Raw genomic sequence first — 13,511 nt, forward strand, 5'->3', positions numbered from 1 at the left:
TACTTCTTTAGCCTGGATTGAAATTTACAATTTAGGGCCCGTTATAGCGGTTTTGGGGATAAAAACATCAACTACTGAAGTTCTTTTATATTACTGAACCGAACTAAATAAAACTTACATGGACATTTAAGTCATGAAATACAGAAAAAATATTAGATGTATTTCATGCATAAAATCTGACATTTACCTCAGAAACTCAAAAATTTACGAAAAGATGATGCAATACCAGCATTCAAACTACAGGTACAATGAAGCCTGTATGTCAGTTTGTGACAGCATCTAGTAGCATAATCGAAATAATGATAAACTAAAGCAGTTAGTTTTGAAAATGGCGTCGTGTTGATTTCACTGACGAACGTTGAATATTAATCTGCATAAGCGTCTGTGCACTTTTAAATGCTGTATTATGTAATATGGCAGTTTAGATTCAAAACATAAAGTATCGGTCTGATTGAAATCTGTACATATGTGACAAAACCCTATGCTTTTATACTCATAGTCCCGAATGCACATACCACGCCAATTGTCGTTCCACCTGACGTTGCCCCACCAAACTTCGTCTCTTTCTCTTCCGAATTGTCATTTTTGCATTATCAAATTAGAGGCAGAAGGTGATAACAGATTTTACGTTGGAGGTTAACAATTTCTTGTTACAGTGAAGAAAAGTAACAGAAAAACAAGATACTATAACAATAACAAAATTTTATTCATGAACTTAAATAAAAATCCAAATACCTTTGAAAATGAAAAAAACATTATAAACCAGTCTAATAACTAAAATAGTCCAAATCCTGTCCAGGTCAAATTTAAATCTTGTCAGAATGAATTCCACAACGTTTCACACAGCTAAAAAGTATCCAAAATTTATAATTCCTATTTTCAAAGATAACGTTTTAAATCCAGAAATCTTTAATGTAAATCCTTCAAATAATCCTTCCTAATATTAAATATCCAAACTGGTAACAATACAGAAAAGTTTCATCAATATCTACAGTTAAGCTTCTTATGTTCTTAGGTTCTATTTCAATCTAAAACATCTGACTGTATATTGTGTCATGGAAGGTTCCAGAATTTTCAGGTAACAATAAGAATTATAAGAAATTTCCGGACAGTCTTTTCTAAAAATAACTGAACACACTGTGTATCAATAATTGATACATTACTTGTGGAATTTTCTAAATTAAAGGAGAATTTTGTAGTAAATACAGAATAATGTCATAAAACAAGGTCAGTAAACAGCGTTTTGCCTTAGGTAAAAATGAGAAAACTTATCTATACATAACACCTCCCAACCTAAAAAAATAAAGTTTGATAAAACTTGCTTTTAATTTTACAACATATCATACAAATGAAACATACTTAGTGCATTGAAAAGAAATATATTAGTATTACAATTTTCACACATGTTCTTAATTTATCTTTTTTTGATTATAATACATTTAATTAATATATCATTTAACAGTTATAGCACATATACTAAATACCATTATTTATAACATATAGAACCATTGGTTCAAATCCTGGATAGAGCTTCTGCTACAACATTATTTTTGCCCTTGATGTGCTAAATATCCAAGTTATACTCTTGGAGTGAAAGACTCCATCTAAGCAATCTCTGATTTTTGTTTTTCATTTTGTTAATGAAAGTGAAAGTGTTGTGGTCACTGAAACAACAATAAGGTATGTGACTGCACTTAAATAGACTTCAAAGTGCTGAATAGCCAAAATAAGAGCTAGAAACTCTCTTTAAATAGTAGAGTAATTTCTCTGATGTTTGTTAAATTTCTTTGAGAAATAAAAGCAGGATTATTTATCCCAGAAATGTCTTCTTGTAGCAATACCTCTCCAGCACCAATATCAGTAGCATCTACTGCTTACTTAAAAGGTTGGTCAAAATTTGGTGCCAAAAGAACTGGTTCACCTTTAAGAATGGCCTTTATATTTTCAAATGATTTTTGACATTTATCATTCCAGACAAAATTTGACTTTTTAGAAAGTAAATTGGTTAAAGGTTCAGCAATAGTAGAAACATTTGGACAAAATTTTCTGTAATATCCAGCCATACCGAGAAAAGGCATATGTTGTCTTTTATTGGATGGAACTGGAAAATCAGAGATTGATTCAACCTTTGCATTAATAGGTTTTACTTGACCCTGTCCCACAACATGACCTAAAAACAACACAAGCTTTACAAAATTCACTTTTTGATAGATTGATTGCATCTTTGCTTCACTGACTCTCCTGAAGAAATATCTGCTGGCCTGTAAATGGCTTTTCCAAGTGTCGGAGGTGAATGATTACACCATCAATGTATCCATCACATCCTTTAAGTCCAGAAATGATTGAATCTACAAGTCGTTAAAATGTTGCAGGCAAGTTTTTCATACCGAACTTCGTAACATGAAATGCAAACGGTGTAACCATGGCTGAAACTTGTTTTAATTTTTTAGTTAGAGGAACTTGCCAATACTCTTTCAACAAATCAAATTTTGTTACATATTTTGCCTGTCCAATTTTATCTATACAATAATCAATTCTAGATATTGGAAATGAATCAGTTTTGTGATGCTGTTAACTTTCCTATAATCTGTATACAGGCGGTAATATTTGTCAGATTTTGGAACAAGAATACCTGGCGAACTGCATTCACTGTTACTGGGTTCAATGAAATCATTGTTTAACAAATATTGAATTTCTTCTTTTAGATGATTTTGTTTTGATGGGTTCATTCTATATGGATGTTGTTAATTGGTGTCGAGTTACTGAAAGGCTCATCAAATTCGGGTACTGGCTGGAGATGTGCCTAAGGTATTTTCTGATTGGGTTTGCCTACCATTTGACATGTATGGCAAGACCTACAAAATTTAGACACATCATATTTCAATTTAGGCCAATAAAAATGATTCAAGATCTTTTGGTATGTTTTATTTACACCGCAATGACCTAACATGGGCGTTTTATAAGCCAGAGAAAAAAATTCCTGACGATAAAATTTTGGGACCACAATCTGGTAATTAACTGTCCATTCATCATCAGCAGGGACATCTGGTGGCCGCTATTTTTTCATCAAAATCCCATGTTTAACAAAATAGCAGACAGGGACCTGTAAAGCTTCTTTTTCACTAACAGCCTTTAGAAATAATATCGTGAACATTTAGAAAGTTTTAAATTTCCTTAAACCAGAGTCGGCTGAATTTAAGTTCATTAATGATAAGTTACGATGAATATTATTGCTAACTGAAAGTGCTTTCCATATTTTTTGCACATTACGCGTGAGAGTATGGCCATATTTCAACAGAACAGTAAAGTCCTTGACCTTTTCATATTGCTTTGGGTCCCCATATATTCGATAGTGATGCAGTAATGCAATATTCGTAGGAACAGTGAAAATTCTTCCACGTGGTATCTCATGAATATTTCCAAACTCAACATAAGCCGTTCGAGCAAAATACTTTGACCGGTGGCAAGCTGGCCATATCTTTTTCTCATGCTCAAAATGTGTCAATGTAACTAAATCGTGAGCCTCTGCATACTGTCTTTCTGAAAAGTTCTGATTTTTTATTTTCCAGTCTAGTCTGAAAAAGGTATGCCTTATTAGATACCCTGCATAGTTTTTATCAAATAGTTTGATCATCTGAGACCAGTTTATTAGGTCTTCTGCATGTGGAATGACATATTCATCCTTATCAATATTAATGACAAATTCCGAAACATTTTTATTTCTGAAAATGCAGTCGTTTAAAGCAGCTTTCTGAGCAAAATATTCTATGTTGTTTTCAGGCGGAAAAGGTATATCCCATTGGATGACTTTAACTGTTCCTGAATTCACGTAATAGCCGATCACTTTTTCTACGTTAACACCGGTTGAGTAGTTGTACAACAGAAATTTTTCAGCGCCAAGTATTCTGTTGAATTCAATCCATTCAACAAGCCGGAACACTTCATCAAATTGGAACATTGGAGATAAGCACACTGTAAAACGACGCTGATATTTTGCAGGTTTCGATGCTTCCCGTACTTTTACAAGATTTAAAGGATTTTCACAGGAATTTACCACGAGAGAAACGTGCGTAGGCTGTTCGGCTGATTCCAAATTACATTCAAAAATTGTAGATGTGTAACTGAAACGAGGACAAAATTAGATGAAACTGCAAAAATACAATATGTATTTCATACAAAATATTGTTAGTATTTTAAAGATCATCAAAATTGCATTGTCAATCCATGCGGGAAAATATTGTATTTCAACTTATCAAAGGTAATGGTAAAAAATCATAGGCGCTCTTGTTTCGGGTGCTTTTATCAGTGTTTGAAAACTTTTTATGCGCGCTGATTTCCTGCGCTATGTTAAGATACGCCACTGTACAAATTTACTTCGTCCCTTGATCTCATTGTAACTTTGCTTTTAGTTTAAACATATTTTTAGACCAACTGTGAAGGAAGTTCTACAACTTACATTAATCACTCTCTAGACCCCATTCATGATTTATCCATCACCCTGAGGGTATGATAAAAGAGGTTAATGTTAATGGGAATATCGTCCTTAAGGTAACTGTTTAGACGGTACTTTGGCAGAAACCTATTACCCACTAAACAAAGGTTTGACTATCGTATGTCAGTCCTCTCCTAAAACGTTCTGTTTCAAGACAATTAGTCAAAAAGTCAGCTATTTTCCGTCAAGGAATTTTGTAATCTGGCTCCGAGGATTTATGCGAAGTCACTCGAAGGAAATCCTCGAAGTGACTCGAGATGAAATCCAATTAGCGGAATACACACTACATTTGTATATTCAATTTGGTTTCTTTTGTTTCCGAGTCACTTGACGGAATTCCTTCGAGTGACTCCGAGACGAATAATTAATTACCTATATAAATTTAAATAAGCCTTCGAGTAACTTCGAGGACAGATTTCAGATTACTCGGAGCAGGGTGATTATATTTTACATAGTGATACGAATACTGAATTGTAAATTAAATAATACTGAAGTATTTTTTTTTTTTATCTTACTTTAAAATAAACCAAGTTTTTCTGTTTACTAATGATATTTTATTACAAATGAATAAAAGAAAAACCACTTTCATGATGAAAATTAATCATTTCTCCTATAATTTTCATTAATAAAGAAAAGTCACTTTTCTTTCACGGGCATTATCTTAACGTTCATCTAGTATCATATAGTTTCTAATTTAACATCAATTTATTTCTAAATTTAATTTTCACTGTCAGAAACTATTTCAATTATATATTTAACAAATCACTATTCTTTAACGGCGGTTATTTGAAATTCTGTTTACTTTTAATTTAGTTATCTAGCGGGCGTAATTTTAAAGTTTATCTAGTTATAAAGTATTCATAATTTAGTGCATTTTTATGACTTTATTTCTAAATTAAATTCGCAAAGTCAGAAATTATTTCTATATCGTTATACAACAAAGCAGTTGTCTTTAACGGCGCTCATTTGGAAATTTGTTTAATTATATATGATTAATAATTTATTCTGTTCTACATATATTTACTTCTAAATCTAATTCGCATGTATTTCAGTATCATACTAAACAATTTACTTTTAGCGCCTGTTATTTTAAAGTTTTTCTAGTTATAAATTATTTTTAATTTAGTGCATGAAATATAAATAATTACACGACCTTTTTCCTAAATTTAATTCGCAAAGTCAGAAATTATTTAAATATCAAAATTTAACAAATCGCTTTCCTTTAATAGCGGTGATTTCAAAGTTTATTTAATTCCGTATGATTAATAATATAGTTTAAATAAATATAATTCTTAATCTAATTCGCTGGTCTAAAGCTATTTCAATATTAAAACTTCACAATAGTTCCATACCATCAAATGAAAAACAAGCTAATTGTGTAAAAACAACCCGTAAGTAAGGAAATACTGCCTCGAAGTTTCGTGAAATCATCTCGCGGCACTCGAAATGACCGATTTATTGATTATTACAGACTCGGAGTCGCGCGGAGCGGCCATAAAATACCGGAAATCATTAAAGTGTTACCTGTATATTTTCGACTCGGAGTTCCGTCAAGTAATTTCTCGGAGTGACTCGACGGAATTCCGCTAAAGTAATAAAACTATAACAGTCGGTACTCCGAGTCAGCATTAGGCAGTACTCGGAGAAATTCCTCGCTATGCAAGATTTTTCCTTCGAGGAAAAACGGAAAGTGGGTTTTCCGCGTGAGCTGATCTGTACTTGTCAGAGCTAATTCGTCAGAACTAATTTGTCACTGCCAGCTTTTTTCGTAAGTTATTGACAGACTTGTCTATGAAGATTCTTTTAAAGATTTTAGTAGGTTTTTTTTAAATTATCGCCTAGCAAGTAAGACTTATTTGTAATATGTTTTTCCGTCCGTCCTACTGTCCTTCCGTCCGTCTGTCTGTAACATTTTCGTGTCCGCTCCATATCTCCTAAACCCCTTGAAAAATTTTCATAAAACTTGGGTCAAATGATCACCTTGTCGACTTATGAGTCAGCTATGCCGGCTCAAGGTCAATGTCACATTTCAAGGTCAAATGTTTGAATCTTCCATTTTCTATATCTCCTAAACTTCTTAAAGGAATTCTATCAAATTTGTGTCAATAAATTACCTCATCAAGGCGATGTGCAGAACCCATGTGTCAGCCATACCGGCTCAAGGCCAAGGTCACAACTGAAGGTCAAATGTTTGAGCCTTCCATTTCTTGTCCGCTCTATATCTCCTAAACCCCTTGAAGTATTTTCATCAAACTTAGTTCAAATGATCACCTCAGAAAGGCAATGTGCAAAACGTATGAGTCAGCCATGCTAGTTCAAGATCAAGGTCACATCTCAAGATCAAATTTTTGAGCCTTCCATTTAGTGTCCGCTCTATATCTCCAAAAACCCTTGAAGGAATTTTACAAAACTTTGGTAAATTTATCACATCATCAAGACGATGTGAAAAACTTATGAGTCAGCCATGCCGACTCAAGGTCAATGTCACAACTGAAGGTCAAATATTTGACCCTTCCTTTTTGTGGCCGCTCTATATCTCCTAAATCCCTTGAAGGATTTTCATCAAACTTTGGTCAAATAATTACCTCATCAAGATGATTTCGTAAAACTTATAAATCAGCTATGCCGGCTCAAGGTCAAGGTCACAACTCAATGTCAAATGTTTTAGCCTTCCATTTCGTGTCAGTTCTATATCTCCTAAACACCTTGAAGAAATTTAATAAAACTTGAGTCAAATGATCACCTTATCAAACAATATGCAAAACTAACGAGTCAGCCATGCTGGGTCAAGGTCAAGGTCACAGTTTAGGGTCAAAGGTTTGAGCCTTCTATTTTTGTGTCCACTCTTTATCTCCTAAACCCCTTGAAGGATTTTCGTGAAATTTGGATCAAATAATTACCACATCAATGCAATGTGCAGAACCCATGAGTTAGCTATGCCGGCTCAAGGTCAAGGTCACAACTCAATGTCAAATGTTTTAGCCTTCCATTTCGTGTCAGTTCTATATCTCCTAAACACCTTGAAGAAATTTAATAAAACTTGAGTCAAATGATCACCTTATCAAACAATATGCAAAACTAACGAGTCAGCCATGCTGGGTCAAGGTCAAGGTCACAGTTTAGGGTCAAAGGTTTGAGCCTTCTATTTTTGTGTCCACTCTTTATCTCCTAAACCCCTTGAAGGATTTTCGTGAAATTTGGATCAAATAATTACCACATCAATGCAATGTGCAGAACCCATGAGTTAGCCATGCCGGCTCAAGGTCAAGGTCACAACTGACGGTCAAATGTTTGAGCCTTTCATTTCCTGTCCGCTCAATATCTCCTAAATCCCTTGAAGGAATTTTATAAAACTTGGGTCAATTTATCACCTCATCAAGACGATGTGAAAAATCTATGAGTCACCTATGCCGGCTCAAAGTCAAGGTCATAACATAAGGTCAAAGGTTTGAGCCTTCCATTTTATGTCCGCTCTATATTTCCTAAACCTCAAATGATCACCTCATCAAAAGCTCATGTATCAGCCATGTCAATTCAAGGTCAAGGTCACAACTCAAGGTCAAAGATTTGAGCTCTGTATCCCCTAAACCCCTTAAAGTATTTTCATGAAACTTCGGTCAAATGATCACCCCATCAAGACGTTGTGCAAAATTTATGAGTCAGCCATATCAGTTTAAAGGTCCATTACTAAGGGGAAGTGAGTTGGCAATTTTTTTCATAGCCAGTGCATAGACTTCTGCAAGACACTAAATAATGAAGATTGGCAGGTCAAAATTTACAGAAGGTCTTTGGAACTCAAAGAAATGTATGTGTATTATGTCGAAATTTCAATGAATCGACAGAATGACCCCCCAGGTCTTTTTAACTTTCTTCATACTTCATAGAAAAATAATTGTACATATACTGTGATTTATTTCGAATTTCTACATACCAACTTTCATTTTCCAATAAAATGAAATAGTTTCTGTGCTTTTTAAAAGAAATTAAAATGTTTACTTTCCTTAGTATTGGACCTTTAAGGTCAGGGTCACAGCTAAACGTCAGAGGTTTACCCTTTCACTTTCCATAACAGTGGCGGGGGATTTAGCTGTCTGTCTTTCAGACTGCCTTGTTTATTTTACTGCAGACATCAATTATAAACGAACATATTTGACATAGTTGAAAATACTTTTAACATTAAGGGTATGGGAAACCTTCAATTTTTGGCAAAAACTATGAATAAATCTTAAAGAAAGCAAAGTTGTCGACCTCAACAAAAATAGACCATAAATTCTTCGAAAAAAGCTGGACCTAAGGTCAAATATATCTGTGGTCCTTGAGTGTGCTCACTAAGTTAATTATGAAGAAAAAGTGCTTATGTTTCATAATCAGTGAATTTTATTTTCTAAAAAAGCTGATTTCTCAATAAAAGATAAAAATTCTGGTAGCAAAGAAAGCATGTCTTACTTATTATAAAAAATATACAAAAAACAACAACAACAAATGTGTAGGCCATTTGGCTTATATAATAAGTAAACTCTGTCCTTAGATATTAGATTTTAAACACGTATCAGTTATTTTCAATTTAAAAACATATCAAGGGAGGTAAAAACAACATGATTTATTTCCCTCAGAAAAGGAGTCTGTTTTCAATAAGAATACCATCTCTAATGCTTACACTGAAGTTAAGGGTGCCGGTGCCAGTAGAAGTTATATTTTTTTGCATAAGTCCGTGTTTAGGACAAATAATTCGATTTTCGAAGCTCTCTGACATTGAAGATTATAGTTTACTACACAGAAGGTACTATCAGCAAATAGAGAGGGGTCCGTTATCTCATTTTCCGTTATGAATACACACTGTAATATCATTCAGTAGATAGGCACAAGTCATGTTTAAACATGGTTACATAGATTGTAGAAAATAGTTAAGTCTTTATATTAAAATCTACACTTCGAACAATTTTACATAACGAATTAGTTATCTACAAAACTTTTCACACAAATAGAACCAAATATGAAATTGCAAAGATGTTAATAGATATCAAGAAAAAAATAGGGTCAGTCACTTAGATAGGATAAAAACATAAAATCACACAAGATTTGTATATTTTATAATGTAAATATGTAACTCCTGATAGAATCTGTTTCTTTAATAAATGTAAAGGGGGTCATAGCGGGCGTTTTCTTACTATAATTGAACGATTAACTGCGCTTTGGTAATATCACTCTGTCAGGCTTATTAGCAAGTACAAGTTCAAGTCTTACCGATTACATATATAAATTAAGAACGTGAAAAGTTTGATGTTATAAAAATATGGTGGCATTTTTCGAATTTAAAAAAGATATTTAGTAAATTCAGTGACGTCTTCAACTAAGGCTAACTGGATTAAATTCTATTTGTGGGACAGAAATTTCCAAAAAAAAAAAAAAATGAAAATAAAATATTTTGTTATCATCGGTGAAAAAAAAAGATTTTTGTTATTATTCTACATGATAAAGAATAATGTGTTTCAATTCTGTACTGCTTGATGATCGCTACATTTGCCTTTTTTCTCAAGAACAAAATATTTCCAAAACTTATTTATTGTTCTAAAATGCAATATTAATATGAGCTATGCCATGAGAAAATCAACATTGTGGCTTTACGATCAGCATGGATCTAAACCAGTCTGCGCATCCACGCAGTCTTGTCAGGATCCAAAACTGCTCGCTAACGATGTCTCTATTTTCAAAAGCTTTCAAAGCGAACAACATGGATCCTGACAAGACTGATCCATGCTGATCGAAAAGCCACAATGTTGGTTTTCTTATGGCGTGGCTTATTAGTATCTAAACCATAAATATTGTATCATACGGTTCTTAGATATAAAACTTACTTGTATCCAGTCGCACCACTCGGAGCCACTACTTTGGCATTTGTTTGCCGAATTGATCTGGATTTCTTGTCTAAACTAGTAAACCAAAGTTGACAAATTACTGTGACTTCTTGGAATGGCTTGGAACCAATGACAAAAATCCGTTCTCGTTCTCCAACGTAATACGCAGAAATTACAAAAATCGTTCTGTTTTGGTCGACTGGTCCCCAATTGCTCTCTGTGTTCACTTGAACTGGAAATAAAGCTCCATTACATGTGCTTTTGAATAAGTTTGAGCTTGTATTGATCGATTCTTTCTCCAAATGCCACGACAACGTTAAATCTAACTGAAGGTAAATCAGCAATATTATTATCGAAGTCGTCGTTAGTATTAACATTTTTGTTGCAATGTACATACCCTTGAAATGAATATGCCTGTTTGACATTTTCTGTTTCATTCTGAAAAATAGAGTTATATGAATAATTTATACTAACTAAAAAAGTAACTATTCCATAACTAACATTGCGTAAACATTTTTATTATATAATAAGCAATGTACACATCCTATTTTTGTTTTATCTTCAATGCGGATAAAATCAAATGCACAGCCCTTTTAGATAAAGAAGGCAAACAAACTAATCTTAAAAATTCCATCGTAGTCATGTAGATTAGATAGCGTATAGATTCTAGTTATTGTTTGTTTCGCTAGTTTTATGACGTTTATTTCTGTGTAAAAGTCTTCATCATGCAATTGTTATGGTATTTCTAAAGAGTTCTCCGGAGACAATTTGTTTTAACTTTTAAGTGTAAAATTAGTTTAATTGATCAGCCTAAGTCATACTTGTACCAGAAGAAAAAAGTCAAACGTCTGATCATGCTAATAGGCAATTAAAACTCCATACTTTTACAAATGAATTCAACTGTAGTAACTGGTTATTTCTGCGGGTGCAAAGTTTTGCGTTTTGGGCATGAAAATAGGTATACTAATTTCGGCGATTTTAATTTCTGCGGATTTCTGTAGAGAGGTTAATTTATTTTTTGCGTTTATCACAGTACTTTCTCTAAATTCATTGCGGAAATGTCTTAATGTTTCCGTCGGTCCATGCATACTTGCATATTTTGCAATTTGTGCCCTATCCTTCGGCGAATACGTTGCATATTTTCCCATCTTTTTACTTGATGAATTTGCGTCATTTCCAATTTCAGAATCGCACCTATTTTCACCGTAAGTTAATCCCTTTACAATTTCATTTGAATCATTTATTTCCCGTGGCGACAAGCTATCAGACAAGGGCCCGTTGGGATCCGGCAAGACCTTTCTAACAAGGTATTTCAGCAGAGCCATTAATTTACAAAGCTTGCTTGAATTATAGCAAACACCAAACAGGCTAAAAATGATTGTACACGATAAGCTGATAAATTCTTTTGTACTTTACTGCTAGTGTTACAAATCTTTTTTCGATAAAAGTTAAGCAAGGGACTACTAGCGGGATACGTGTATTGATAAAGTTATTTAAAGTACACAGGTAAAAATAGGCGACAAACGAGTCGATCCGATATAGGAAACCACGAAATATTTGCGAATTTAACTTTTGCGGCTGGAAGAGACCCGCAGAATATCACATAAATTACCTACCCGCAGAAATAACCAGTTAATATACGGTATTTCAAATAATATGCAAACAAACAAACAATATAAAGGTATGTTAAAAATCCTTGTTATATAGATAACAATACATGTCAATAAATCTTGAGATATTGTTTCCTTGTTTTTTTAATGAAATATTAGTTAAGTTAGTATTGGTCAACAGATCAGAAAGGGAGACAGTTACCAGTATATTTGTACTTAATAATTTCTGCTTTAACAGTCAAAATATGAGTCATGCGCATAACTTTTCAGCTTTTGATGGTTGATTAAAACCACTTTTTGGTAGATACCTATCAATCCTCCAATATTACTGAAGTGGAGGTATATTTGATAATACATTTAAATACCACATAAAGACCCTTTCATCAGTGATTGTAGTCATTGCAAGTCCCGTTCGAAATGGTACGCTGTAAGGATTTTTTTTGTACTCATCCAAAAATATCATGATATTCTTCGTTTGATCATAATAGACATCTACGAATTAATCCGATGCCGAATCCGAATCTGACTTCGGGTATACTTTAGGGACTTTCTCAAAACATTTAGTGGTTCAAATGATAAAAATGGTTGTTGGCTAACATTTTAACGTTGAACTGTTTTTATCGATTGACTACATATTTTTATGCTCCCCGAAGGGCGAGCATATAGTTGTCGCTTTGTCCGTTCTTCTGTTTTTCCGTCACACTTTTGTCCGGTGTATAACTTGAAAAGTATCAATGGCATTTGATTGAAACTTCACATAATCATAGAGGCCATTGCGACAAAGTGCAGTGCAGTGTCAAAGAATCATAACTTCACCTTACCTAGTTTTTGAATTATCTCCCTTTATTATACAAAATGGTGCATTCTGGGCGACCTGAGGTACTTTCTTTGGTACTGAAAAAAGACAGTTTTTGTGACAAAATCAACCCAAATAACAATTATAGTCCATGTGTTATGACTTGTCTAACTTTTTCTTGGTAAGTACCTCGGAATGGAATTTCTAAGCCCGATTTCTGGGGGGTTTTATAGGGAAGGGTTACCAAGGGCTATTAGCGTAGAAATGGTAAAGAGCGTTATAGGAGCTCATAGAAACATTGTTTGATTTTTATTGTGCGAGCGTAGCAAGCGAGAAAAAATGCATAGGGGAAACCAGGGTAAGTCGGAACACGGGGTAAGTAGGAACAAGGGCGTAACCATTACCTGCTATCTCCAAAAGTTTCAATGTCGCGAGGTCAAAACAAAAGGACAGAGTGAGAAAAGTTTAAATTCGACTCCGTAAGTAAATTTTCGCATTGTGTACATGTTTTGTTTCACACATCATGAGTATAGTCTAAACATTGTTTATCGTTATGCATGATTCAAAAGTCCCTTTTCTGGGCTAACATCTGAAACACTACAATTTGAATCATTGTTATCGGCGCGTTTTCACAAGACAATGACGGAAGGTAACACGTGGTTGGAGTAAATTGGAACAGCGTGGTCGGGGCATGTTGGAACACTGTTCCGACTTGCCCCAGTCAGGCCTATTGGTCGTTTGGGTGTCTAAAGAAAGCG

At 33.9% G+C, this 13,511-nt stretch overlaps 1 protein-coding gene across 1 annotated transcript; it reads right to left on the reverse strand.

The window, feature by feature from the left end:
• Nucleotides 1-636: 636 nt before the first annotated feature.
• On the reverse strand, nucleotides 637-10,894 carry LOC123542605 (uncharacterized). The gene is made up of 2 exons (XM_045328529.2): nucleotides 10,348-10,894; nucleotides 637-4,121 (listed from the first exon to the last, which is right to left on the reverse strand). The coding sequence occupies exons 1-2, from the start codon at nucleotides 10,782-10,784 to the stop codon at nucleotides 3,155-3,157; spliced, it is 1,404 nt and encodes a 467-aa protein (XP_045184464.2). The 5' UTR covers nucleotides 10,785-10,894; the 3' UTR covers nucleotides 637-3,154.
• Between the last annotated feature and the right edge of the window lie 2,617 nt (nucleotides 10,895-13,511).

Source organism: Mercenaria mercenaria, chromosome 19, assembly GCF_021730395.1.
Source record: "Mercenaria mercenaria strain notata chromosome 19, MADL_Memer_1, whole genome shotgun sequence".
NCBI lineage: Eukaryota > Metazoa > Mollusca > Bivalvia > Venerida > Veneridae > Mercenaria > Mercenaria mercenaria.